This window comes from Oncorhynchus keta, chromosome 37 (assembly GCF_023373465.1).
Source record: "Oncorhynchus keta strain PuntledgeMale-10-30-2019 chromosome 37, Oket_V2, whole genome shotgun sequence".
Classification (NCBI taxonomy): domain Eukaryota; kingdom Metazoa; phylum Chordata; class Actinopteri; order Salmoniformes; family Salmonidae; genus Oncorhynchus; species Oncorhynchus keta.
Window position 1 is genome coordinate 15,501,419 of NC_068457.1, and position 27,500 is coordinate 15,528,918.

The window sequence follows — 27,500 nt, forward strand, 5'->3', positions numbered from 1 at the left end:
ATATATAAACAGAACACAGACCCAATGACATCACAATGTACCAAGATTCAATTTACAGGGCCATAAATGATCATTAGCCTCACTGACACAGAATTTGACATTTCAAATCTGATAATGTATTTAGAGTTTCAATTCATCACAAACATTCTTTATTCAAAACAAGATCAACAAGCTTACGATTTTGATATGAAAGACACACGGGAAGAAACCAACACATTGTTCTACCTGAGCACGCTGAGGCAGATGCAACCCGTCCGAATGTTGAGAAAGAAGCAGACAAACATCGAGTCGGAGGCTATTAAGCAGCATCTGAAGATGATATCAAAACAATCTAGTGAAACCAAATTAGCAGCAATCTTTCTTCATTTAGGGTTGAATTAACTAGGAATGAAATCCCCCCCCCTCAAAAAAAATAAAAACTACAATAAGAGGATCATAGATTGAAGGCTACCTGGACGTGAAACCATGCTTGTTGACCGAACAGGTGGCCTGAAAAAGAGATTCACTTTTGAGTCTGTAAACTCAATTTGCTGGGGAGCTTTAACATTTATGCAAATTGTGTATACCTGTCCTCTTCTTCTGCCTGTATCTTATGATTTTGTCATTTCATTGTGAAACCAGAAGAACGGAAATAACTGGCTAAGAACGACAGAAACAAAATTCCCCCAAAAATGTTGGTTGACATAAGATGTTATGGTGAGAGGGGAATGTTTAGGCACTTGTGATCAGGTTGCAGGGAGTACCTCTCCGTTTCAATCAGTTTCCTCCCTACTGAACATGACCCAGTTTCTCAGCTCTATGTTTCAGGGGGTTGTCTCAACTGGAACTGTGTCGGTGGGCTCCATTGGAAGAAGATGGACGTCCGTAGTGGAGCTACAGTTTTAGAGGGATGACGGGCCAGTATTTGGGCTGTTTCTTGTCACAGTTTCTGTCGAAGGTGAGCTGCATGGCCGCCTCCATACCCTGGACCTTTGCCGCGTCTTCCCCGTACAGCTTCTTCATCTCAGCGCCTCGGCGCTCGCCCGGCCGCTCAGAGGGGGGCAGCGACCTGCTGTGCCAGGATATTCTGTGCAGGTCTTGGTCGGCCAACACGTAATTATCCTGCTGCTCCGCCTCCAGCTGCTGCTGCTTCTCTGTGGGGAGGAACACAAGACACAAGGCGTTTAAAGTCAGCCTCAGAATACTTCATAATTCATGACATGTAATTAATTCATTAAATGTAGTTGTATTGGTGCATTAAGTTGTCTACTTATACAGCAATATGATGATAGAGTTATTAACACTCATTGTGGAACTTTTAAAAGTAGAGACTGGCTGACTGACACACACACACACACACACACACACACACACACACACACACACACACACACACAACACACACACTCACTCACTGAGCTCCTCCTTGTGCCGCTCAGTCTGGGCAAAATACTGGCGCAGCTCCTCTGTGATCTCCATGTTGCTGACATCACATTCGATCTCGCTGTCCGAGCCACTTTCTCCGCCCCCCTCCTCGTCATCTGTGCCCCCCTCCAAATCCTCTTCCACATGGTCCTTAGCAGCAACCGTCTTCTCTGCCCTCCTCCCCCCACTCTCTCCCCCATGCCAGTCTGCATAGCGTTGGGGGGCAGTGGGGTACTGTTGGGGGTAACCTGGCCTGTAGGCAGCCTCCCAGGATTTTCTGTAGGCCTGCCTGTGTCTCTGGTGCCAGTTCATAGCCTGCTGGTAATGCTGCCAGTAGTGGCCATACACAGGGTGGGCAAACCAGGAGTAGATGCTACCATGGTCCTCCTGTCCAGGACAACAGAGGATGGATGGCATTGTTATCACCATGATTCATTGATAACATCCAACCAACATACATTGTTTCATCAACGTTCACGTGCAAAACTAACCGAAATGTGCAGAACTAGGCTAACCAAAAAGGTCCAATGTGGTACCTTACCATGGTGGTGCTTCTCCTGCAGCGTGGTTTAGATCGCAGCTAGTGTCTGTAAAGGGAAATGCATTGTGGTCATAATACACCTCATTTCAAAACAAGTACAATCTAACGTTAGCTGGCTAGCATAGGAGCTCCAGGGAAGCCATAGAAAGCAAGTTATCAGCAGCGAACAACGAGATCAATCCAAAGATGGAGGCAGCTGGCGGTTAGACACACGCCAGAAATAAAATAGATAAATCCTCAAACATCAATAGCTATAACATCATTATAGACGGGATCTCATTGTGAATAAATGCACGATACATAACGTATATAGTTAGTTACCTTCATTTAGTGCAGTACACCCAAGCGATGACAAACGCACGCGCTGCATACAGCAACCAAGAACCAGGTGAAAAAAAAAATATATATATATATATCGTTCACGACTACATGGTGCCACCTAGTGGATAGTAGTTCAAACGAATACATATACAGCAAGTTTGTTATTTGAGTGTATCGCTATGGCAAAACCCAAAACGTGCAGTAATGGGGGGCCGGCCCCAAGACCAAGTTTGGTAAAACTCTGGTCTAGAGAAGTTCACCTGTCAATTGGCAGTGGCACACACACAGGTGCCGAATATTTTCTATATGCAATTTGTGCGTCATGCATGTGCTCTGCTACAGCTGTAGTCCAAATTAAATCGTTTGTTTTTGTTGTCATTATAATGTTTGAGTGTTCAGTGTTGACTACAAAATATGTTGAAAACTATCCAACCTCATACTGTACAATCATTGCATCCATTTTGTCTTTACCAATCAAAGTGGCAGGGTCAGACTGTCGAAATGGAATTGTGGCTTTTAAGCATTTTGAGTGTCAGTTTGTCTGTTAGTTGTCTGTAACAGTTGACATTGAAACATCATGATTCACTTCCTCCCAGACAGCGCGTCAGCCAACTGGTTTTGGTTTCTTGTCTTCTGAGCACGAGAGATGCAAGATCGGCTTTATCAGAGCAGGTAAGCCTAATAATAAAAATAGTCAAAGTTGACATGCTATTTGTAAAAGTTATAGAATTTGCGATATTTTGAAACATTTCTTATCAAACAGGACATTCAAAAGAAAACAGGAAACAAGAAAACGATCTCGTATCGTATATGTACAAGGTGAGCGCTCTGGTGTCCACTTGGAGTCCCGGGACAGCTGTTTGTGTATAGAGTAGGATAAAGTAGGATTGCGCAACATCAGCAAACATTTCTCCAGAGAACACTGAAATCCATGTGCATTTACACATTTTCAAGTGTATATCAACCCAGGTGTGCGTGTGTGTTCAGTATATGCCACTGTTTTGATGCTGCATAGTTGTCCATACCAATCATAAATCGAGTATTTTCACCTGAAATTATCACACATTTTTTTTAAAGACAGAAGCAGTGCACTGCAGCTCAACAGAATTCAATGTACCACACAAACGCACAGAGTAATAATACTGAGTGTCATCCATTTTCCCACAGACTCGTCAGACAAGTATGACTCCAGGGATGTGGACAGGTTATGGAAGGATGATGTTTTGGTTGACGGTTATCTGGAGTGGCGCCACTTTGTGGTGGAGGACACCTTGAAGATGATCGATGAGAGTCTTCAGTGGAGAAAATAATTCAAACAGAATGGTGGATTGACCTTTGCCTTTACAGGGACTTGATGTCAACCAGTGGACTTGTCCCATACTGTATAGCTGTATTAATGAATATATAGCTCCAACAAAGAACAGTAGAATAGCTTGGCTAGGACACGTACCCTGTTATTGTGCATTCTTGAAAATTGCTGACAAACTTCCACTGGTTGAACATGATGGTGTTGATAAGATGTTTCCCGATTTGAAATGTCTTTAAGTAATGAATAGTGCTTTATAAGTATAATATGTATGAATGATGTATTATTATTATTATTATAGACAGCATTGAGAGTCCAGTTTGATTCATGTTTTTAATATCCCTTTCTCTTCCATACATCATGAAAGCTCTGTTCAAAGTCTCTATTTGAGTCTGGCATGCATTATCTCCACGGCTATGATAAAGATTGCAACAAACTGTGTATGTATTTAAATAATAATAATAATAAATAAACACTGACAATCAAGAAGGTTCAGAAATGTTGTTTCTGAGACCTAATTTATGGCCACCCTCATCATTTTATCTCTTGTAAAAGCCTCATCCTCTGGGGTGCTGTGATCATTTTTCCATGCAATCTATTCAGATTGTAGTTTCCTGATTCAAGTTAGGTTTGGGATTGGCAATCTTGTGTTTTTGTATGGTGGATTACAGTTAGTCTTTTTGAGCTATTTGGGTATCTGCCTTGAAGGCGACTGAGGTTTGCTTGTATGTTGTCTGCCCAGTCTGGTTCAGGGTTAAGTTGCACATGAAGGATGTGAAGATGTTAACGGAGAAGAAAATGTACGTGGCCATCTGGTTGGAGAGCTACGCCCGGCGGGAACCGGAGATTCCCCTCACAGTGATCTTTGACATGTCCGAAGCGGGTCTAAGCTGCGTTGTAAGATGTCTGCTCTCCTCTCATTCCCCTCTAGCTGATTTGTTTTGTGGAACTTGGTATCAATGTCCAAACATTGTGTTAACAAGTCACTGAGTGGATCTTTACACACTAATGCTTGTCTTTTGGTTTCCGTTTAAACTACCGTTGGGAAGACACTAAGGTAAACCTGAACTTTCCTCACCAATTCTATACTCATTCACGTTCTGTTATTTATTTTCCATGTTATGTACTGTGCATGACAAGCAGAAACATGTGGTAGATGGCAAGCTCTGATGCTGACTATTACATGTATTATAGCATTTTTCTCTCTGAGTGGTTTCTTAGGAGCCTAAGACAGTATAAACAGTAGCATTGTCTGGAGTACATTGAGACAAAGTATTCTCCGTTGCCCAATCTGGGTCATGCCTTAGCTTGGGGCTCAAAATATGTCACGAGACATACAGTACAGCTATGTGCTTTCAAAACAAGTTTCTCATTCACATGCCGGGTTGAAAGATGTATTGGTTTATTTGTTGAAAATATTTGAACAATAGGAATTCTCTCTTTTCTTTTCTCTTGTAGGACATGGATTTGGTCAAATATATAATCAATTGCTTCCAGGTGTATTACCCTAGATTGTTCTGTAAGCATCCCTTTCTTCTGGTGGGCTTCCAACACAGGAGGCTGCTGAGGGGAGGACGGCTCCTAGTAATGGCTGGAATGGAGTAAATGGAATGGTACCAAGCGCATGGAAACCATGGGTTCGATACCATTCCATCAATTCCCATCCAGCCATCACTATGAGCTTGTCCTCCCCAATTAAGCTGCCACCAGCCGCCTGTGGCTTCCATCTGGTGCATTTGGTCCCATAGTGTAAAAGGACTCAGTGAATCCAATTGCATGCCTTTATTGCCTACAGAGGATGTAAAATGAATTGTGTTATTTATGTGTTCTATTTAATTTCAGCCAAGATGCCCCCCCCCCCATCTTCTATATATAGCGGCATTGAAAATAGCGAAGAACATGCTCAGTCAAGACGCCATCGACAAGCTGAAGTTTGTGTCCAAGAGTGACATCCAGAACTATGTTGATGGGGAGCATCTCCTGTCTTACATGGGAGGAACTGTGTGTAACTTACCACTCAATGGCCACAATAACCCCCATACATCCAAATATCTACTGAGCACATAAGCACATGCAGATGTTAAAACATCTGTGTCTGCCCATTGGCTAACATGACAACATGCGTGCCCGTTACTTTCAGTACAGTGACTATGATGCACAAGACAGACACATGACTGACATACAAGAGTCATGCATCCATGTTCTCATGTAAAGCTACTGTGAATGTGCACACACACGTACTTGCATGTATACAAACAACTCCATATGATGGTATCATACATACAGTACATAAACCAATACTATTTTGCATACACACACCTTGCCAGAATTCATCACCAGTACGTTATACTACATTGATAAATAATTGATGTAATACAAATGCATTGCATTTACTATGGAGTTATTTTCTCATTTTCTCCCAGTACCCAATCAATTTCAGTTACCCGCCGTTGCCTGATGACGTCTTCCAGAACCCCATACCAGAGACTGGACAAGAGGATGACACAGAGTCAAAGGATGATGACCTGGAGGCCAAGGACATTCTGGTGCCGAGCTCTCCTACACTCAGAACCAGAAATGTTGTCCTTCGTTCCCCTTACGACACTCCTTGGTTTTAATACTGAGCATTGTTACATTTTCGAATCTCATAAGTGCATTGAATGATATCAACAACAGTAACATTAGTGTCTTTTATTTCTATTTGTCTGAGGCAGGTATACTTGGCACAGGATGGGGAAAATGATGGCTCCATCAGATGGAAAGGATCCCGTAGGCCAACCGTCACTTTCAAAGGCACCTTACTCTATATCAGGTTAGCTTTGGATTCTGTGTATTTCCCCTGATACACACAGTATAGTGTAAACACTTCCAAAACGCATTGAGTTACACAGTTTCCAACCACAGACCTCACACTACCTTTCAAGGTTATGAGGCCACTGTTTACACTAAGTGCTGCTAGACGGAGATGATATGTGACTCCCACACTCTCGCTCTCTCTTTCCAGTCCTGAGGATTTGTGCTTTGGCCACAGAGAGGGTGAGAAGAGATGTCTGATCATGCTTAGTAATGTCACCAAAAACAAAGTGACCTTCAAGGTCAGTTCTCATGTTGCTCTTTTTAAGTGTGTGATTGCATCATTACAATGTAATCGTATGAGAGCACCCTTGTTTGTGTTTTGCCACAGGTGCGGACCACAGCCCCAGAGAAGTACAGGGTGAAGCCAAGCAGTAGCAGTTGTGGGGCGGGCGAGAGTATGGAAATCACTGTGTCCCTGCATGGAGGTACAACATATCGTAGCCCTAATTCTTTCATCTCCTCTGTTGCTATGTAATACAAACCCATCATTCAGGTTTTGAGAAGGTCAAGGACTAGCCCATGTGGAATTGTTGCTGTCCTCTGATTGTTTGTGGTCAAATTCCATCCTCTCTGATTGGCTCTTGGGGTTCCTGTGCTCTCCTCAGGATCGCTTCTTAATCATGGCTGCTGAGATGGAGCCACGTAGCGGTGGGGGGAGCACAGACCTCGCCCAGTTCTGGAAGGGCGTCTCAAAGGCTAAAATAATGGAGCACAGGTAGCATCATCCATTGTACACACATAGAACACAACTCAAACCAGTTTTTATGAGTACTGGTTTGTTGACTGTCACTAAAAGCAACAAGGCCTCGAGGACGCATGTGTAGGGACTGTTCACCAATGGTCTTCTACTTTCTTTACCTTCAGGCTGCGGTGTCGCATGCTGGAGGGCATCAAGTCGGCACTCAGCCCTTTGACTGACAGGTCTCACAAAATGGAGATCAATGGCTACCAAGACAAGCACACCATGGTGAGTTGTGAACTCAGGCGACAGACACTGACACACACACACACATCCTTATTATGCAAATGTATCAGTAGGACAATTTCATATTTACTATTATCTTTGCCTGCTGAAATGCTTTTCAATCTATCAAGTCCATCTGAAGTCAGTCTGTGGTCTGAAAAAGGTCCGATACTTCACCTGGGTCGTGTTCCATATGGAAGGGAAAACGTCTTTAAATGTTTTGCAGCTGAAGACAAGGGCAGGTAGTCCCACCATGTTTCGGTCTGTTGTCTTCCATTTGGTGCCAAATTAATATGCCCCGGTTGCTGTTGGTGCCCTCTGTTCCTCCCCCAGGTCATTCAGTAGATGGCCAGCAGCTCCAGGCTAGAACAGAAGATGGACTGCTGCCTGTGGTGGCAGAAGCTCTTGACTGTACTGGTGACTGCACTGACGGCCTTGGGCTTCTCCGCCCTCTACATACAGTACACTGGGGAGTGGCCATTTTGAAACTTTCCTACAGTGGAGGAAGAAGACCAAAGACCAGTTACAGTGGAGTCAGGATGAAAGTGGATTTCTGATTGGAGCAGAAATATGAGGAACTACTCGCAATCCACTCTATGGCCTTTGGACACTGAATTTAATTATATTTCCACACTATCAGGTTGGAATAATACTGTGAAATTATGAAAGTAATAATAATGCCCTTTTAGTGTAAGAGCTGTTTGAGTGGGTGATGGCTAGAAGGGATCTAGCTTTTGTCTTGACTTTTCGTAGCAGGTTAGGAAAATTAGGTTATGGTTGGAAACTTTTTACATTAATTTGACAAAAGCTGGAGCCCTTCTCGCCATGACCGTTTTGATGATATGGAGTTTTAGCCTGCCTGGTGACCATGTTTTCAGTTAAAATCACAGTAAGGTACTGTCACAACTTCCGCCGAGGTTGGCTCTCCTGCTCGTTCAGGCGGTGCTCGGCGGTCGTCGTCACCGTCCTACTAGCCACTACCGATCCCTTTTTGTGTATCTGTTGGTTTTGTCTGATTGGTTTCACCTGTGTGTTGTTTAGTTAATTAGTGTCTGTATATAATGTAGGTTGTCCCGCCCTTGTTTTGTGCGGGATTGTTTATTTTGTCATTCATTTTCGTCTGTCGGTGATATTGTGTTTCTTATTCTCCGGTTAGTCTGTTATCCTGTGTTGGATAATTTCACCCTGTGTGTATTTGGGTTGACCGTGTTTATTTTTGTTCACCGGAGAATAAACTTTATATCGCTATCTGCTCTCTGTGCCTGATTCCACCCACCTTGATTAGACATGACAGGTACTTAATTGTTACCCAGAAAATTATTTGATATTGAGATAAAAACAGCTGCATTGGACCTTTTCAACCTATCTTCTGAATTATGTCTAAATATAACTATTTACTATGGGTTTATATGAATGCAAGACCATGGATATAATTTTATAGCCAACATGTCATCTTGGTGTTTTCACAGTGTAATTTACGTTGTTACATTACATTGTAACAGTCCTGTAGCATTTCCCCTCGATTCAGCTGAAGAAGCAGAACCAGCCAAATACCTACATGTACTCTATGAAATAAACACATTTATTGATTTGATTAAAAGATAATAACACTCACTCACTTCTCTCCCATTGTCACCAATGCAAAATAATTGTGCTCTGATGCACATTCTGAGATATTTACGGAAGTAATCAATGGGTTGTTGTTTTTTAAACCACCTGTCTGTCACTATGCACTCCACATCCAACTCACTTCAAGGGATTGGGAGTGACACGTTCATACATTTTTCTGAACGAAATAGGCAACGTTGTTTTTAATTGGTCTACTCTACTGCACAGTGTGTGGTTGGCATCTTTTGGCGGAGGACCCCGCCTTGAGCAGATGGCGCCGGGGTGACCTTTCACCTCCGCTGATGTGACAGGCGTTCTGGAGGGAGGTGTAGATGGAGAGAGAAACAAACGTTCTACTGCCAACACCTCCACTGATGAGCTGGGGACATGGCGGCTTGGTGATACACCTCAGACAAAGATAGACAATTTAATGGCTGACACGCATTCCATGTGACAGATGTGGTCACTAGGTGTTTTTTTCTCTCACTGGTAGTTTGCTTGTGTAATTATCTTGACTGTTATTGTACTAATTGAGTGTGATTCACTATTTGACTCCCCCTTTGATGCTGAGGTACGGCCTTCCAAGAACAGATGTAGAGATCTACAGCAACTGGCACATTAGATACAGTGTGTGTGATTGTTAAGTGGTGATACTATTGCCCCCATCTTCTATTTGTCATTGTTGACCATGGTTCTGTAGCTTAAACTATTTTCATATACTTCTATTGGACACTTTGGATATCAGCTATTGGTCGGTCTTGGCTTGAAACCAAAGAACATGTTCCACAACTGTTTTGTGATGTGTCCTCATTCTGTGTAGGCTATGTCTGCCTGCCCCCCAAATGTTGGTTATACTAGAAATCCATAAAGAGAAGAGTATGCGAGGCATTTTGGGGGTGTAGTAAGAAGCTAATTACAATGTGTCAAAACCCCAGGGATGGAAATGGGGGGACCAACAGTTATATATTATGTGAGAAGGGAAGCAGAACAAAAACAGCTTTTAGTCATTGCACGACAAACAAGCTACAAATCTCAGGGGAATATAATGGTATGATTTGACAATTATAGCAGGCTGCACTAGGATGCCCACATTGGTAGCTAGGGACAATGGCAATTATACATTCTCACAAAGGTTGGAACAGGTTTGTTAGCCTAGTTTGTATCACACTAATATTTGGTGCTTTGAGCATCAATTTGGGTCTGTATTAAATGCACAAACTTCTTAACGAGCTGGTGGAGCTTAAGGGACACGGAGTCAGCTGCATTCAGCTCCCCCTTGCTTCTAGAAAGCGACCTACAGCAGAATGTTGCGGAGGGTGGAAGTGGTCATCAAGGCGCCGGAAGTACCCAATGTTCCGACGAATTTGTTTTGAATGAGGAATTCTGGCTGATTCATTGTAGCAAGCTCGACTTCAATAGTTATCACACGCGAGTATTCTTTCCAACATTTTTACAGATTGAATAGGTAAGATCGCACTCCCACAAATTTTTAGATCACTACCCTAGCAGAAAATAATCCACGCTGAAGAAGTTGCTATCTAATTAGTTCGGGTTTTCGACTCTCGTGCAACGAAAGAGCTAACGTTAGCTAGCTAACTGTCGCTAACGTTACCGCTAGCAAGCGAGCTAAGACAGTTTATCTGGTTAACGTTAGCAAACTTAGTCAAACATGTTGGATAGTTGACAGGGACCACTGTTTATTAAGAATTTGATGTTATACCGTGTTTTAACATTTATTTTATTTGTTCTGGTGGATAACATTAACTTAGACAGCTAGATGATTAGCCAACTACCTATAATATGTAGCTAACGCTAACTGTCAACGATGTGAGTTAGCGGAGTGACTTGACTGTCATTAACATTAAATGGTCTCATCACAAATTCTTGAATCTAGTTATATAACAGGCAGGAAAAATAACTAGATGGTACTGTCTGAAAGCAGACGTTCCAGATTAATCAGGAAAATCAGCTACCTCATATTGTCTGAGAGCTAACGTTACCTGTCAAACTATGCCATCATGTCATTCTATCCTGTTCTTTTTTACTGCCTTTTGGTGAAATAGATTAACTGTTTTGTAGTTTACTATCTAACAACAATGCATATTGTTTAGAAAGTAATCGGGTTGAAGATGATAAATAGGGTTGACATTCATTGCTGTTTTTTTCCCCTCAACAGAAATGGATAGGCTGCTGAGGCTTGGAGGAGGAATGCCTGGACTGGGTCAGGTGTGTTTTCAGCCATGACTTATTTCGCACCCTGTCGCTATGAAATGCCTTTAGACCTTGTCTCATTAATTCAATAATGAATCAGAGCTCTAATATTGGGCTATATCTATCCTAGCCTCACTACAACACCTATCGTATTCCTGATCACCAAACAGGGAGTGATGCTGACTTGAGATGGGTGGAATAGGCAGAAGCGACTACAAATGAAAAGTGAGGGGCTGTAGCCAGGGTAGACCTTGTTGTTCTTATCCACAGACTGAAAAGGACCTGGCACAGCTTAGCTGTCTTAAATATTGTAAGTATTGGAATGTTATGTAGTCTATAGCCCACAAAATCATGTTAAGAGTTAGTTATAAAAATGCCCAACTTATATAATTGTTTTTATTTAACCTTTATTTAACTAGGCAAGTCAGTTGAGAACACATTTTTATTTACAATGACTGCTTACCCAGGCCAAACTTGGATGACCCTGGGCCAATTGTGCGTCGCCCTATGGGACTCGCAATCACGACCGGATGTGATAGTCTGGATTCGAACCAGGGGCTGTAGTGATGCCTCTTGCACTGAGATGCAGAGCCTTAGACCACTGCGCCACTCGGGAGCCAATTGCCTCACTCAGTAACCTCTGCAAAGTTGAATAGTTTTCCTAGCTATAGCCTATTAGCTCTACACATTATTTTTCATGTGAACTGGATAGTGAGAATAGATTGTCAAGGCATTCTGTTCAATATGTATTAACAAATTCTAAGTCGCCTAATCGAAAGTAAAGAATTATGGTGTAGGCTGACCAACCACTGCAGTGTCTCCCTTGCACTATTATCGAGCATGCTTTGTTGGAACATGTTTTTAGAGTAGTGTAGCCCTGCCCAATCAAAAGAGCCCAGGGCGCTCTTTGGTGAGAGAAATAAAAAGAGCCCACTTTGTTGTGTTCGCAGTGGCCAAGCCTTGCAAGGCGAGGCCAATGAGGAGCTTGCTCCCAACTGGCGTTGAATTTGCCAATTAACACCTCCAGTAAGTGGCTGCCTTGGCACCCTACAGAGGTGTTAAAAATAGGGGGGGGGTGTCTTCTTTTAACCTCTTCCTCTCTGACATGCAGGGTTTCAGATCACCGTTTAAATTACTAAATTACTTTCAGGATATTGAACATACACTGAATGTAGAAAACATTAGGAAGGAACACATGCTCTTTCTGTGACAGACTGACCAAGTGAAAGCCATGATCCCTAATTGATGTGACTTGCTAAATCCACTTAAATCAGTAGATGAAGGGGATGAGACGGGTTAAAGAAGGACTTTTAAGCTTTGAGACAATTGAGACATGGATTGTGGATGTGTGCCATTGAGGGTGAATGGGCAAGACAAAATATTTAAGTGCTTTTGAACGGGGTATGGTAGTAGGTGCCAGATACACTGGTTTCAGTGTGTCAAGAACTGCAATGCTGCTGGGGTTTTCACTGGCTAGTGGCTAGGCTAATGTCAATTTGAAGGTGGTGTTTATTGTCAACAAAATATGTTACAGGTAGACAAAACGATATGACGTAGAAGCATAAAGTAAACAGTATAGTTGGTCAATTTCCGCAACAACTAAGAGCGTTGAAGCACGAGGCTCAACTTCCCAGTGGACGTGTGCAGACACTGTGAGAGAGCGAAGTCTTGCATCTCACTCATCTCAATATCTGCGGTGCCGCTCGTGGCAACATCATTTCGCTGAGTCTCCCTTTAAACAATGAACATCAGTTTGTCAGTAATATAATACTAATATATCATAAACTGCAGTGAAGCTGTATTTTGTCATCCTTAACCAGCTCTGTGTGATAGTCAACTATAGCCTAAAAGCTGTTATTTTCCCCTCAGGGCCCACCTACAGACGCCCCCGCCGTAGACACTGCAGAGCAGGTGTACATCTCCTCACTGGCACTGCTCAAGGTAAGAAGGAAATAAACCGCAGTTGCCATTTATAATTTATACCAACTTGTTACTTGTGTGTCCATGGCAGTCGTCTATGTCTCACCATGTATTTCCATCTCCTTCAGATGCTGAAGCACGGGCGTGCTGGTGTGCCCATGGAGGTCATGGGTTTGATGCTGGGCGAGTTTGTGGACGACTACACTGTGCGAGTGATTGACGTGTTCGCCATGCCGCAGTCAGGAACTGTACGTTTTCCCAGTCATTTCCCCTAACAGACCTCGCAGGACAATGTTGAGTAACTCTATAGTTATGCATGTGACGTTTTCTCCACTGGTGTTTGCGTATTAGCACTTCTCTCTCCAATAGGGTGTCAGTGTGGAGGCCGTGGACCCCGTCTTCCAAGCTAAAATGTTGGATATGCTTAAGCAGACTGGCAGGTAAATGCATATGGACTTATTAATACAAAATGATTAGTTAGTACGCCACTCTATTTGGCATAGCATCTCCAGGACAAAGTTACACACATGCTCTACACTCCAGGATACACTTAAAAACAGAAAAATGTCATTTGTAACAATAAAACAAAACATGTGTAAAATAGACACAAAGAAAGGCATCTGTGCAGTAATAGTGTTGAACTAAAATAGAGGTGGTTGTGTGGTGGCTCCTCCAACTAGACCAGAGATGGTGGTGGGCTGGTACCACAGTCACCCCGGGTTTGGCTGCTGGCTGTCCGGTGTTGACATCAACACCCAGCAGAGTTTCGAGGCCCTGTCGGAGAGAGCCGTGGCCGTGGTGGTGGACCCCATCCAGAGCGTCAAAGGAAAGGTACGTCCAACAACCTCAGGCATGCAAACTCGTCACATTTCAACGATATTCTACGTTTTGCAACCTGGCTGCAAAACAATGCTGTGACTATAGTTGATAAGAAGGATGTATGTTTCAATTGTACAAATAACAACTTTGTGTGTAATAAATGTTAGCTTGCTACATTAGCATCTAAGTTGGCAAGCTAGCATTACCACACACTTGCCTCGGCTAACTTTGCGTTGCTCGGGCTTACCTCACTTTTACTGTCTGTGTGTAACAACCTACTGGAACACGTATATTTAAAATAAATAAAAAATATATATATTTCACCTTTATTTAACCAGGTAGGCCAGTTGAGAACAAGTTCTCATTTACAACTGCGACCTGGCCAAGATGAAGCAAAGCAGTGCGACACAAACAACAACAGTTACACATGGAATAAACAAAGTACAGTCAATAACACAATAGAAAAGTCTATATACAGTGTGTGCAAATGAGGTAAGATTAGGGACGTACGGCAATAAATAGGCCGTAGTGACTAATTGCTAAATTGTAATTAATTCAACACTGGAGTGATGAATGTGCAAGTAGAGATGCTGGGGTACAAAAAAAACAATATGGGGATGAGGCAGTTGGATGGGCTATTTACAGATGTGCGATGTACAGGTGCAATGATCTGTGAGCTGCTCTGACAGCTGATGCTTAACCTCTTGAAGCTAGGGGGAACTATTTTTATGTTTTGAAAAATAACGTTCCCAAAGTAAACTACCTATTTCTCAGGACCATGTGCTAGAATATGCATATAGTTGACAGATTAGGATAGAAAATACTTTAAAGTTTCCAAAACTGTCAAAATATTGTCTGAGTATACCAGAACTGATATCGCAGGCGAAATCCTGAGAAAAATCAAACCAGGAAGTGGCTTCTATTTTGAAAACAACATGTTCCATAGCCTCCCATTGCTCCATTTAAAGGGATATCAACCAGATTCCTTTTCCTATCGCTTCCTCAAGGTGTCAACAGTCTTCAGACAGTTTCAGGCTTTTATCTTGAAAAATGAGCCAGAACGATAACATCGCGTCAAGTGGTCATGAGTTTTGCTCGCGCAACAGAGTTTGGATAGATATTGCTTTTCCCTCTCCTACTGTGAAAGACATTTGCGGTTGATATATTATCGATTATATATTTTAAAAACAACCTGAGGATTGATTATAAAAAACGTTTGATATGTTTTTGTGGACATTACGGATATTATTTGGAATTTGTCTGCGTTGTCGTGACCGCTCTTTCCTGTGGATTTCTGAACATAATTCGCCAAACAAACTGAGGTATTTTGGATATAAAAATAATCTTTATGGAACAAAAGGAACATTTGTTGTGTAACTGGGAGTCTCGTGAGTGAAAACATCCGAAAATCATCAAAGGTAAACAATTAATTTGATTGCTTTTCTGATTTTCGTGACCGAGCTACCTGATGCTAAGTGTACTTAATGTTTTGTCATGCGATCGATAAACGTACACATGCTTAGATTGCTTTCGCTGTAAAGCATAATTTCAAAATCTGAGACAGGTGGATTAACAAAAGGCTAAACTGTGTTTTGCAATATTGCACTTGTGATTTCATGAATATGAATATTTTTAGTAATGTTATTTGACTGAGGCGCTATGCTATTCGGCGGTTGCTGATGACAATTATCCCGCTTAAGGGATGGGTAGCGTCAAGAAGTTCAAGTTAGTGAGGGACATATGAGTCTCCAGCTTCAGTGATTTAAAAAAATGTTGCAATTCGTTCCAGTCATTGGCAGCAGAGAACTGGAAGGGAAGGTGGCAAAAAGATGGATTGGCTTTGAGGGTAACCAGTGAAATATACCTGCTGGAGCACGTGCTGCTTTGTGAGTTGAGATAAGGCGGGGCTTTACCTAGCAAAGGCGTATAGATGACCTGGAGCCAGTGGTGGGTAGTATATACAGGTCACAGTGGTGGGTAGTATATGGGACTTTGGTGACTAAATAGATGGCACTGTGATAAGACTACATCCAATTTTCTGAGTAGAGTGTTGGAGGCTATTTTGTAAATGACATAGCTGAAGTCGAGGATCAGTAGGATAGTCAGTTTGACCAGGGTATGTTTGGCAGCATGAGTGAAGGTTGCTTTGTTGTGAAATTAGAAGCCGATTCTAGATTTAATTTTGGATTAGAGATGCTTAATGTGAGTCTGGAAGGACAGTCTAACCAGACCCCTAGGTATTTGTAGGTGTCCACATATTCTATGTCAGAACCGTGCAGAGTAGTGATGCTGGGTGGGCGGGCAGGTGTGAGCAGCCAGGTTGAGGAGCATGCGTTTAGTTTTACTTGCAGTTGGAGGCCACGGAAGGAGAGTTGTATGGCATTGAAACACGTCTGGAGTTTAGTTAACACAGTGTCCAAAGAAGGGCCAGAAGTATACAGAATGGTGTCGTCTGTGTAAAGGTAGGTGGATCAGAGAATCACCAAGTAGCAAGAGCGACATCAATGATGTATTCAGAGAAAAGAGTCGGCCTGAGAATTGAACCCTGTGGCACCCCCATAGAGACTGCAAGAGGTCCGGACAACAAGCCCTCCGATTTGACACATTGAACTCTGTCTGAGAAGAAGTTGGTGAACCAGGCGAGGCAGTTATTTGAGAAACCAAGGCTGTTGAGTCTGCCCATAAGAATGTGGTGATTGACAGAGTCGAAAGCCTTGGCCAGGTGGATGAATACGGCTGCACAGTAATGTCTCTTATCGATCGATGGTGGTTATGATATCGCTTTAGTACCTTGAGCGTGGCTGAGGTGCACCCATGACCAGCTCGGAAACCAGATTGCAAAGCGGAGAAGGTACGGTGGTATTCGAAATGGGCGGTGATCTGTTTGTTTACTTGGCTTTCGAAGGCCTTAGAAAGGCAGGGTAGGATAGATAGATATAGGTCTGTAACAGGCTTGGGCAAGTTGCTGTGGGGGGTGCAGAGCTGTTGACTGGGGTAGGGGTAGCCAGGTGGAAAGCATGGCCAGCTGTAGATAAATGCTTATTGAAATTCTCAATTATCGTGGATTTATCGGTGGTGACAGTGTTTCCTAGTCTCGGTGCAGTGGGCAGCTGGGAGGAGGTGCTCTTATTCTCCATGGACTTTACAGTGTGGCAGAACATTTTTGAGCTTGTGCTACAGAATGTAATTTTCTGTTTGAAAAAGCTCGCCTTCGCTTTCCTAACTGCCTGTGTATATTGGTTCCTAACTTCCTGAAAAGTTGCATATTGCGGGGGCTATTCAATGCTAATGCAGTCCGCCACAGGATGTTTTTCTGCTGGTCAAGGGCAGTCAGGTCTGGAGTGAACCAAGGGCTATATCTGTTCCTGGTTATACATTATTTGAATGAGGCATGCTTATTTAAGATGGTGAGGAAAGCACTTTTAAAGAATAACCATGCATCCTCTACTGACAAAATTAGGTCAATATCCTTCCTGGATACCTGGGCCAGGTCGATTGGAAAGGCATGCTCACTGAAGTGTTTTAGGGAGTGTTTGACAGTGATGAGGGGTGGTTGTTTGACCGCAGACCCATTATGGACGCAGTGATCGCTGAGATCCTGGTTGAAGACAGCAGAGGTGTATTTAGAGGTCAGGATGATATCTATGAGGGTGCCTGTGTTTACGGATTTGGGGTTGTACCTGGTAGATTCATTGATAATTTGTGAGATTGAGTGCATCAAGCTTAGATTGTAGGTCTATCCTGGTCTGTGTTAAGCATATCCAAGTGTTAAGCATATCAAAGTGGTGGATTTTTAAAAGTAGAAGCTCAAATTGTTTGGGTACAGACCTGGATAGTAAGACAGAACTCTGCAGGCTATCTCTGCAGTAGATTGCAACACCGCCCCCTTTGGCAGTTCTATCTTGTCAGAAAATGTTATAGTTGGGGATGGAGATTTCAGGATTTTTGATGGCCTTCCTAAGCTAGAATTCAGACATGGCTAGGACATCCGGGTTGGCAGAGTGTGCTAAAGCAGTGAATAAAATAAACTTAGGGAGGAGGATTCTAATGTTAACAAGCATGATTCCAAGGCTTTTATGGTTACAGAAGTCAACACTTGAGAGCGCCTGGGGAATGGGAGTGGCGCTAGGTGCTGCAGGGCCTGGGTTAACCTCTACATCACCAGAGGAACAGAGGAGGAGTATGATAAGGGTACGGCTAAAGGCTATAAGAACTGATTGTCTAGTGCGTTCAGAACAGAGAGTAAAAGGATCATGTTTCTGGGCACGGAAGAATAGATTCAAGGAATAATGCACAGACAAGGGTATGGTAGGATGTGAATACAGTGGAGGTAAACCTAGGCATTGAGCTAATTCATTACCTTGACTGTAAAAGGCATCTAGACATTATTTCTACCATTTTGGTTTGCAACAACGGATGGAATGAACGGCCAGCCGGCTTGGCTAGCAACCATATGTGTTTTTGACTAGGCCTATATTTTCGTCAGGGATGAAATAGTAGCCTTTTTATTTAATTGGTAACCCGTTGTGCAGAACAACTTTAAACAAGACTGCTGATCTACGGTACTCTGCCTCGTACCTATAACCAAGGCACAGCGGTGCTAAAAAGGTAGTTTAGCACACCCTCTCGTTTACGTACAATTTCTTTAACCATGACGCGGGTGGTTTAAAACTACTCACGGGCCCTAGTTTTTGGTTTGATGAACTAAACCTTGTTTAGTGATGTTACCTCGCTAGCTAGCATGGTACCTTGGCTATGCACATTTGGATGGCACTGGAACAAGGGATAGATGCTTCAAAAGTAGGATTCATGTGCCTAATCAATGTAATTCAAATCTGAATCAAAAGTCGATCTCTTTTTCTGGTGATCCTTAAATTGGAACTGACAGCGTTTTAGCAACAAGTCTTACTAAAATCTGATCATATACACCCCCCCCCAGGAAGAATATAACACCATTGTTTTACATTTTCTGACAAGCGAGCGCTTAGATATGGTTGTTTTCATGAATTCATAGAATGTTTGCGAATGACGTATAGTCATGTAGGGCATTTGTGAAAAGTGGGAAAGCGGCCGTGCGTTTGGATAATTATTAGACGCTGCAGTAAATAAAACCTTAAGTCTTCGCAGACCAGTGCGCCATAGACAATCAGTTACAGTAGGCCTATATGCAAATAAGCCATTTGCCACGCGGGCCTTCCGTCATTCAATTTGAACTGGACTGTGTTTTTACAGGCAGTAGCAACAGCGTGACTTTATATCATTAGAACGCATTTGCCAAAAGCCATAAAATACACCTGAATGGATTTCTGCAAATGCCACAGGAGTCCTCTTACATTTGGGAACTTCAGTCCTACTGATCAAACAACCATGAAAAGGTAGGCTCTCTCTCACTCAGTTGCCTATGCACAGCATCAACAATAAGATTAACAACTAGCTAACCAGAATGTGATGAGCTAAAATCTAACGAGGGAACATTAGAGAAACCTTGTAAAACTTTTTCAGCTAGGTGGCCGTCTCAATTGCACTGATAAATTATGGGGAATATTAGCCTGCTCATCCTTCTGCAGCTTGCCTGCCAATGCATGCTTCTCCCAACTCACGTTTTGACAACTGAATGGGGACTTGCCTGCCTGCCAATTTGATCAATGCCAAATGTATACAAACGGAACTAAGCGATATGCTAACTGTGGATGTTGTTCAAATTCATCATAGCTCGATAGCAAAGCAATTCACATTTCTTGCTGACTGTAGTAATGTCTACAGAGCTGTTGCCAGATAATTGAATGGTAATTTCTCCAACAAATTTGGTAGTACGTCCAATCAGCCTTACAACTGCAGATCATGTGTATGATGTTGTGGTCGAGCAGTTTGCTGATCTCAACGTTGTGAACACAGTGGCCCATTAGACCTAGATAGTTTTAAACTTTCTGAGATGTAGCCATTTACTATTTTACACCTAGGGTTACTATACATACCTTTTTAACCCATTTTATAAGAGATTCCCCAAAATTGAAATATTCTAGGCATTTATATATAAACTCCAGCCGTACTTTATCAAAAGCCTTTTCAGAATCAGCTATGAAAACCAGGCCTGGTGTCCCCGATATTTCATAGCATTCTATTGTTTCCAGTACTTGTCTTATACACTGCTCAAAAAAATAAAGGGAACACTAAAATAATACATCCTAGATCTGAATGAATGAAATATTCTTATTAAATACTTATTTCTTTACATAGTTGAATGTGCTGACAACAAAATCACACAAATTATCAATGGAAATCAAATTTATCAACCCATGGAGGTCTGGATTTGGAGTCACACTCAAAATTAAAGTGGAAAACCACACTACAGGCTGATCCAACTTTGATGTAATGTCCTTAAAACAAGTCAAAATGAGGCTCAGAAGTGTGTGTGTGGCCTCCACGTGCCTGTATGACCTCCCTACAACGCCTGGGCATGCTCCTGATGAGGTGGCGGATGGTCTCCTAAGGGATCTCCTCCCAGACCTAGACTAAAGCATCCGCCAACACCTGGACAGTCTGTAGTGCAACGTGGCGTTGGTGGATGGAGCGAGACATGTGCTCAATTGGATTCAGGTCTGGGGAACGGGTGGGCCAGTCCATAGCATCAATGCCTTCCTCTTGCAGGAACTGCTGACACATCCAGCCACATGAGGTCTAGCATTGTCTTACATTAGGAGGAACCCAGGGCCAACCGCACTAGCATATGGTCTCACAAGGGTTCTGAGGATCTCATCTCGGTACCTAATGGCAGTCAGGCTACTGGCGAGCACATGGAGGGCTGTGCGGCTCCCGAAAGAAATGACACCCCACACCATGACTGACCCACCGCCAAACCGGTCATGCTGGAGGATGTTGCAGGCAGCAGAACGTTCTCCACGGCGTCTCCAGACTCTGTCACATGTGCTCAGTGTGAACCTGCTTTCATCTGTGAAGAGCACAGGGCGCCAGTGACGAATTTGCCAATCTTGGTGTTCTCTGGCAAATGCCAAACGTCCTGCACGGTGTTGGGCTGTAAGCACAACCCCCACCTGTGGACGTCGGGTCCTCATACCACCCTCATGGAGTCTGTTTCTGACCGTTTGAACAGACACATGCACATTTGTGGCCTGCTGGAGGTCATTTTGCAGGGCTCTGGCAGTGCTCCTCCTGCTCCTCCTTGCACAAAGGCGGAGGTCGCGGTCCTCCTCCACGTCTCCTGATGTACTGGCCTGTCTCCTGGTAGCGCCTCCATGCTCTGGACACTACGCTGACAGACACAGCAAACCTTCTTGCCACAGCTCGCATTGATGTGCCATCCTGGATGAGCTGCACTACCTGAGCCACTTGTGTGGGTTGTAGACTCCGTCTCATGCTACCACTAGAGTGAAAGCACCGCCAGCATTCAAAAGTGCCCAAAACATCAGCCAGGAAGCATAGGAACTGAGAAGTGGTCTGTGGTCACCACCTGCAGAACCACTCCTTTATTGGGGGTGTCTTGCTAATTGCCTATAATTTCCACCCACCTGTTGTCTTCCATTTGCACAACAGCATGTGAAATTTATTGTCAATCAGTGTTGCTCCCTAAGTGGACAGTTTGATTTCACAGAAGTGTGATTGACTTGGAGTTACATTGTGTTTAAGTGTTCCCTTTATTTTTTGAGCAGTGTATTATCGCCAATGTATTGTCCATGTAAAAAAAACTGTCTGATTAGGATGAATAATATCTGACAATACTTTCTAAATTCTATGCGACAAGCATTTTGCTAGGATTTTTGCATCACAACACTGAAGTGTAAGAGGTCTCCAATTTCTTAAATGGACTGGATCTTTATATATACCACTTGGGTCCTGTTTCAGTAATAATGTTATCAGACCTTCTGGTTGCGTTTCTGATAATCTACCATTTATATAGGAGTGGTTAAAACATGCAAATAATGGTCCTCTGAGTATATAAAAAAAGTGTTGTATACTTTCACTGGTATGCCATCCAGCCCTGGTGTTTTCCAATCCTTAAAGGCCCCAATTCCCTCAAGCAGTTCCTCCTCTGTAATTTGACCTTCACGAGTCTTTCTGTACAGATGTTAATTTTACATTATTATTAGGAAAAACATCCATACAATTAGTTTCAGTTAGTGGATATGGAGGAGTCTGAAATGAAAACATATTCTTAAAGTACTTTACTTCCTCTTTCAAAATATAATTTGGTGAATCATGCATGACTCCATCATTTGTAACAAGTTTTAATACTTTTTTTTTGGTAGCATTTCTATAATGAAGATTGAAAAATAATTTGGTGCATTTTCCCCATATTCCATCCAGTTCGCTTTATTTTTATAATATATTACACTGCATCTTTCTTGAATAAGTTCCTCCATTTCTTTTTGTTTTTCCTCTAATTTATTCTGTGCCTCTATTGCTATCTAACTGTACTGTTAGTCCTTCAATTTCCTTTGTTAATATGGACTCTTTTGATCTAAATTGCTTTTGTTTTATAGATGAGTACTGAATTACATGGCCCCTAAAGGCACACTTAAAAGTGTCCCATACAATAAGGGGATCTGCTGTACCTACGTTATGTCTGAAAAAGTCAGTTATAAATTATTCTGTCCTAGTTCTAAACAATTTATCATCTGAAAGGCTTTAATTAAATATGCCAATAATGTGATGATCCGACCTCATTCGACCCCGACCTATTAACACTTTTACAGACTTTTGGTGCCAGAGAGAATGGCATAAGAAAGTAGTCAAGACGACTAGCTTGATTAAGCCGCCGCCATGTGTATCTCACTAGATCAGGGTATTTCAGTCTCCATATATCCACTAATTCCAATATATCCATAACATTCATGATTTCCTTAAGTGCCTGAGGGTGATAGTTTGTAGTGTGATTTCTTTTCCAGTCCAAGGAGGAATTTAAGACCGTATTAAAATCTCCCACCATAATAATAGAGTCTAGTGTTGCTTGTAGAGTTGATAAATTCTTATATTTTCAAAGAAGCTTGGATCATCATTATTCAGACCGTATAGGTTAATAAGCCATATCTGTTTATTGTCCAATAACATATTTAAAATAATCCATATCTACCTTGATAATCTGTATGGGCAGATTACCCAGGTCAGCTTTGATTTACAACCTGCTAACAATATTTTTTGGACTACCAAGAAATGTATTGGTGAATATGAATCATCCATTGAACTGCATCCATCTATTCTGCCAATAATGCCTTACTGTATGCCATGGAATTCTGAGTCAACTATAACCTATTTTTAAAACCTCTTATAAAGTTGGTTTTGAAGCATAAAATGGGAATTTTATATTTTTCATATTTTGGTTGTCTGTTTGTTTCATATCTGCAAAGTAGTTCAAACACTGTCAGTGTCAATGTAAATTCTGTTTGGTGCCTAACATTTGGTGTGTGTGTGTGTGTGTGAGAGAGGTGTGAGTGTAGGCTGTGTGTAAAGTTGTCTGGAGAGTAGGCTAAATATGGTTTCATCTAGGCCTAGAGTGTTTTCCCCTTACTGCCACAATGGAAATAAATGCAGATCATTATGCAGTTGTATTCCTTACTGCATTCCTCCTGCCCATCACAGGTAGGCCTTTGGGTATGAACAAATTAGCTATTTTCTGCAGTAGCCATTTCTATCATACAGTAAAAAAGTGTGAAGTGAAAATCAATGTGTTGTATTGGGTAGAGTGAAGTATTGAGTAGAGGTGCTACACAAAAATCTGATAGTCACACGTATAGAAAATGGGAACAGGCGTTTACACAGATTTCTTTTCACGTGTTTCTGCTCAAAAAAAATGTCTCACCTTTTTGTGGCCTTCATCAGTTTGCATCCCTAAACCACCATGATTTATTCAGCAATGTTCCTATTTAATTTGTATGCAAATTGTGTGACAGGTTGACTTTCTCGTGGCTGCAAACTTCAATCAATCCAATAATAAAATCAAGTGATTGATTGGGTGGAAACTCAAATCGTTCGAGATTTTAGCTAACAGCGTTCTGCCCGTGTAGCCATCTAAGGTTGTTTACTCTTACATCTCCTGGGATTGAGATGTCTTCATCTAGAACTGATCATACACCCCCATCCCCACCACCCTCCTTTCCTTGTTATGTTTCTTTCTCTCTCTTCCACCCTCACGGGCCCCATATGGCACTTCCTCCATCTCCTCCTGCCTCTGTGCTCCGGGGAGCTGTCTATTATCACCTCCACGGAGCTGTCTGTGGGTGTGAGAGCCAATTCCATCTCAATGTGTTATCTCCGCTCAGAGGAGAGTGCACCACTAGAAATGAAAGTTAGCTCTCCAATGTTTTACATTAGAAATGGTTTCTAAGCACAGGCAATCTCATAAAGATATTTAATTAGATTGCTATTAGGAGTAGTGTGTTGACCGAGAGGATGGTTTAAAACCTTTTTAGTCTTAATAATATTTTGCCACCCAAGCGTGAGAAAGAGAGTATTAAAATATATATATTACATTTTTACAAACCTGCAAATACCAGGGCACATTTGCTAATCCTCGTTTTGAAATATTTGTGTTTTTAGCAGGTTTCACCCCTCTGCCTTAGAGGAAAGGGTGTCTCCCGGGCCAAGTCTTGCTGGTGAAAGATGTAGCCTCCTCTTGATATGCTCAGAACATGGCAGTGTCCTGCTTCCCTGTCACATTCACCGTCTCTCGTCACTCTGTCCGCCACTCGGAATATTGTTGTACACAATATATTACGGTCCATTGAATGAGCAGCCAATATAACCACATAGATGGAACATAACAATAATGCCAGTCGTTTCACGGCGCTCGGGCACCTTTCCTTCGTGTGAACCATTTCCTCACAAGACACGATAACCTAGGGTTAATTTGGAGCGATGCAGGTTATAAAAGTTCAGTACTTAATATTTGGCTAATGCAGCCAAGACCAGTGAGAGAAAAGAGCTAAATGTGTTTTAATACACTAATTTCCTATGCTTTGTAGTAAAAGGATTTCACAGTGATTTATGGACGCAGGTCTCAGGGTGACATCTACTAAACAAGGCATAAGTGAGTCAGGACTGCCATAAAACCATCATCCTCATCAATGTTTTAACATGAATGTAACCATGAGCTACTCATCTGTCATGCTTTCACACATAACCGCAGTTGGCAGAGCCCCTCATAGCATGGTGGCATATCTTTGCCTTGCTGTGACTATGCAATGTCTACTCACCTGGAAGGATGCAACTTAGGGCCTAGTAATAGGATGTGATTAGGGACATGTACGGCACTCAGGCAGAGCCGTGGTTTTGGTGTCGTTTACACACATCTGGAGTGACAGCCTGGTTACAGCAGTTAGTGAACATCAGATCAGGGACGGTACCATCTCTCTCCGTCCCCGATCATCTACTCACCCTTTCACATTATTCTCACACACTAACGCTACCCTCATGGCTTAGATCCAAAGCACATGCTTTCGATTTTTTTAGTTATTTATTTTATTTCTCCTGCTCAGGAATTGAATTGAAATGGAATTGACACAGACACTGTTCCTCTACTCTCTGTGAGATAACACGTGGTTCCTTTTTGTTCTTTCGGGCAGGTTGTTATCGATGCGTTCCGGCTGATCAATGCCAACATGATGGTTCTGGGACACGAGCCCAGGCAAACCACCTCCAACCTGGGGCATCTGAACAAGCCCTCCATCCAGGTAAGTAAGACCATGGAGCCGTTGACCAGCACGCACCTGAACACCTCTGTGTTTTTAACATGCACGTGAATGTAGAGTTTCTGTTCTTATTTCAATCATCTGTTGTCCTCCTCCAAGGCTCTGATCCATGGACTGAACAGGCATTACTACTCCATCACCATCAACTACAGGAAAAATGAACTCGAGCAAAAGGTGTGAAGAGTTTCTGAAAATCTACTATATATGTCAAAATGACATTTAAGGGGAGTATAGAATATCAGAAAAATATGAGGACTGTTGACTGTCGTAGTTGAATGAGTTAGTTATAATTACACCGCTGAGAGTGACATTTCATAATATGCCTACCGTATGTACTCCTGCCTGAATGACAGGTGATGTCATCTTCTGTGTGACCGTTAAACATATGTACACGGTGCCTCTATCCTCTCTTGGTTGCATGTGCCACATTAACATATGATCCTTGAGTTACTTTTGATCCTTGACCTCCCAGATGCTGTTGAACCTGCACAAGAAGAGCTGGATGGAGGGCCTGACCCTGCAGGACTACAGCGAGCACTGCAAGCTCAACGAGAACATCGTCAAGGAGATGCTGGAGCTGGCCAAGAACTACAACAAGGTGAGCAGGCAGGGATCAGAAGGGCAAAGTGGGAGGGCCTGGAAGTATTTTGAGACCAGGGGTCTGCGTGGGCAAACTGCATGAGTTCTCCCGGGTGGTGTTCATTAGTATTCAAATAGAATAAAATGGACTGAAACAGGGAGGGTCTACCTGGACTTGTCCAATCAGAAACACTCCCTTTCAAGATATAGGCATGGTGTATGGGGGTGTAGTGAGATGCGTGATGTGTTGGACGATTCCATTCTCATCTCTCGTCTTGAAAAAGCGTAAACTAAAAACGTGGAAATCAATCAATGCACCATCAGTAACAAAGGAAAATTGAATGATTTATTATTTAAATATTGAAAGTGAGCGGTCTGGCCAGGTGTGATGCAACTGATGTTTGTATGATTGTATGTTCTGTGAGGTCAAACCAAATAAAACACACTTTTTCATATTCTGTTGCAAAATGTGCAACATTTGCATGCCATAATGAACAAGACCCAGCTTTAAATGTTAATGTCTGAGTGAGAATCAATGTCCCCGTGTTCTAACCCAGGCGGTCGAAGAAGAGGATAAGATGACCCCTGAGCAGCTGGCCATCAAGAATGTCGGAAAGCAGGTATCTGTCCTCGCTGTAACCTGAATACAACATCTGTTTTGCGATCATCATAAATTCCCATGGAAAATCTTTGCAATAACCTTCCTTAACCTGTTAACTGCGTTCTTCTCGCAGGATCCCAAGAGGCACCTGGAGGAGCACGTGGACGTCCTGATGACGTCCAACATTGTTCAATGCCTCGCCGCCATGTTGGATACTGTGGTCTTTCAGTGAAGCCTCCTCCCCCCCAGCATTTAACTGTTCATATTCTAACTTTGTTTTGTTTTATAAAAAATAAATGTGTATGAAAGGTAGACCGTGGACTTGTATCTATAATATACAGAACAGCAGCATGGGTGACGTGTTGCGGTTCGACTGGTTGGTCTCAGATGGGTCTAAGAGAGAGTTTTGGTCCGTATATACAGAATGGCTGCATCTGAAATGGCACACTCATCCTTATGTAGTTCCCTGGGTCCTGGTCAAATGTATTGCATGTGCAGTTGAAGTCTGAAGTTTACATACACTGAGGTTGGAGTCATTAAAACCTGTTTTTCAACCACTCCACAAATTTCTTGTTAAAACTGTTTTGGCAAGTCGGTTAGCAATTTTTTATAATTTCACTTATCATTCACTGTATCACAATTCCAGTGGGTCAGAAGTTTACATACAC

At 42.5% G+C, this 27,500-nt stretch overlaps 3 protein-coding genes and 1 long non-coding RNA gene across 6 annotated transcripts; 3 read left to right on the forward strand and 1 right to left on the reverse strand.

The window, feature by feature from the left end:
• Positions 1–132: 132 nt before the first annotated feature.
• LOC118372286 (gem-associated protein 8-like) lies at positions 133–2,371 on the reverse strand. Its single transcript, XM_035758122.2, has 4 exons — positions 2,267–2,371; positions 1,946–1,991; positions 1,395–1,791; positions 133–1,133 (listed from the first exon to the last, which is right to left on the reverse strand). The coding sequence occupies exons 2-4, from the start codon at positions 1,946–1,948 to the stop codon at positions 874–876; spliced, it is 660 nt and encodes a 219-aa protein (XP_035614015.1). The 5' UTR covers positions 1,949–1,991; positions 2,267–2,371; the 3' UTR covers positions 133–873.
• Positions 2,372–2,448: 77 nt separating this feature from the next.
• On the forward strand, positions 2,449–4,049 carry LOC118372288 (uncharacterized). 3 transcript variants are annotated; one of them, XR_004823190.1, is made up of 4 exons: positions 2,449–2,554; positions 2,867–2,938; positions 3,030–3,085; positions 3,434–4,049. It is a non-coding gene; the product is annotated as an uncharacterized LOC118372288 (long non-coding RNA). The 3 variants fall into 3 exon arrangements; XR_004823189.1 differs by having other exon boundaries at positions 2,456–2,554; positions 2,863–2,938; XR_004823188.2 differs by lacking the exon at positions 2,449–2,554 and having other exon boundaries at positions 2,795–2,938.
• Positions 4,050–5,011: 962 nt separating this feature from the next.
• On the forward strand, positions 5,012–8,640 carry LOC118372287 (motile sperm domain-containing protein 2-like). Its single transcript, XM_035758123.2, has 6 exons — positions 5,012–6,384; positions 6,577–6,667; positions 6,757–6,853; positions 7,034–7,143; positions 7,293–7,395; positions 7,726–8,640. Exons 3-6 carry the CDS (start codon positions 6,848–6,850, stop codon positions 7,735–7,737), a joined length of 231 nt encoding a protein of 76 aa, XP_035614016.1. The 5' UTR covers positions 5,012–6,384; positions 6,577–6,667; positions 6,757–6,847; the 3' UTR covers positions 7,738–8,640.
• A 1,661-nt stretch (positions 8,641–10,301) lies between these two features.
• Positions 10,302–27,144, forward strand: LOC118372284 (26S proteasome non-ATPase regulatory subunit 14). The gene is made up of 11 exons (XM_035758118.2): positions 10,302–10,465; positions 11,177–11,226; positions 13,081–13,152; positions 13,260–13,379; positions 13,501–13,571; positions 13,812–13,962; positions 25,527–25,634; positions 25,752–25,826; positions 26,125–26,250; positions 26,789–26,851; positions 26,966–27,144. Exons 2-11 carry the CDS (start codon positions 11,179–11,181, stop codon positions 27,062–27,064), a joined length of 933 nt encoding a protein of 310 aa, XP_035614011.1. The 5' UTR covers positions 10,302–10,465; positions 11,177–11,178; the 3' UTR covers positions 27,065–27,144.
• Positions 27,145–27,500: the final 356 nt, after the last annotated feature.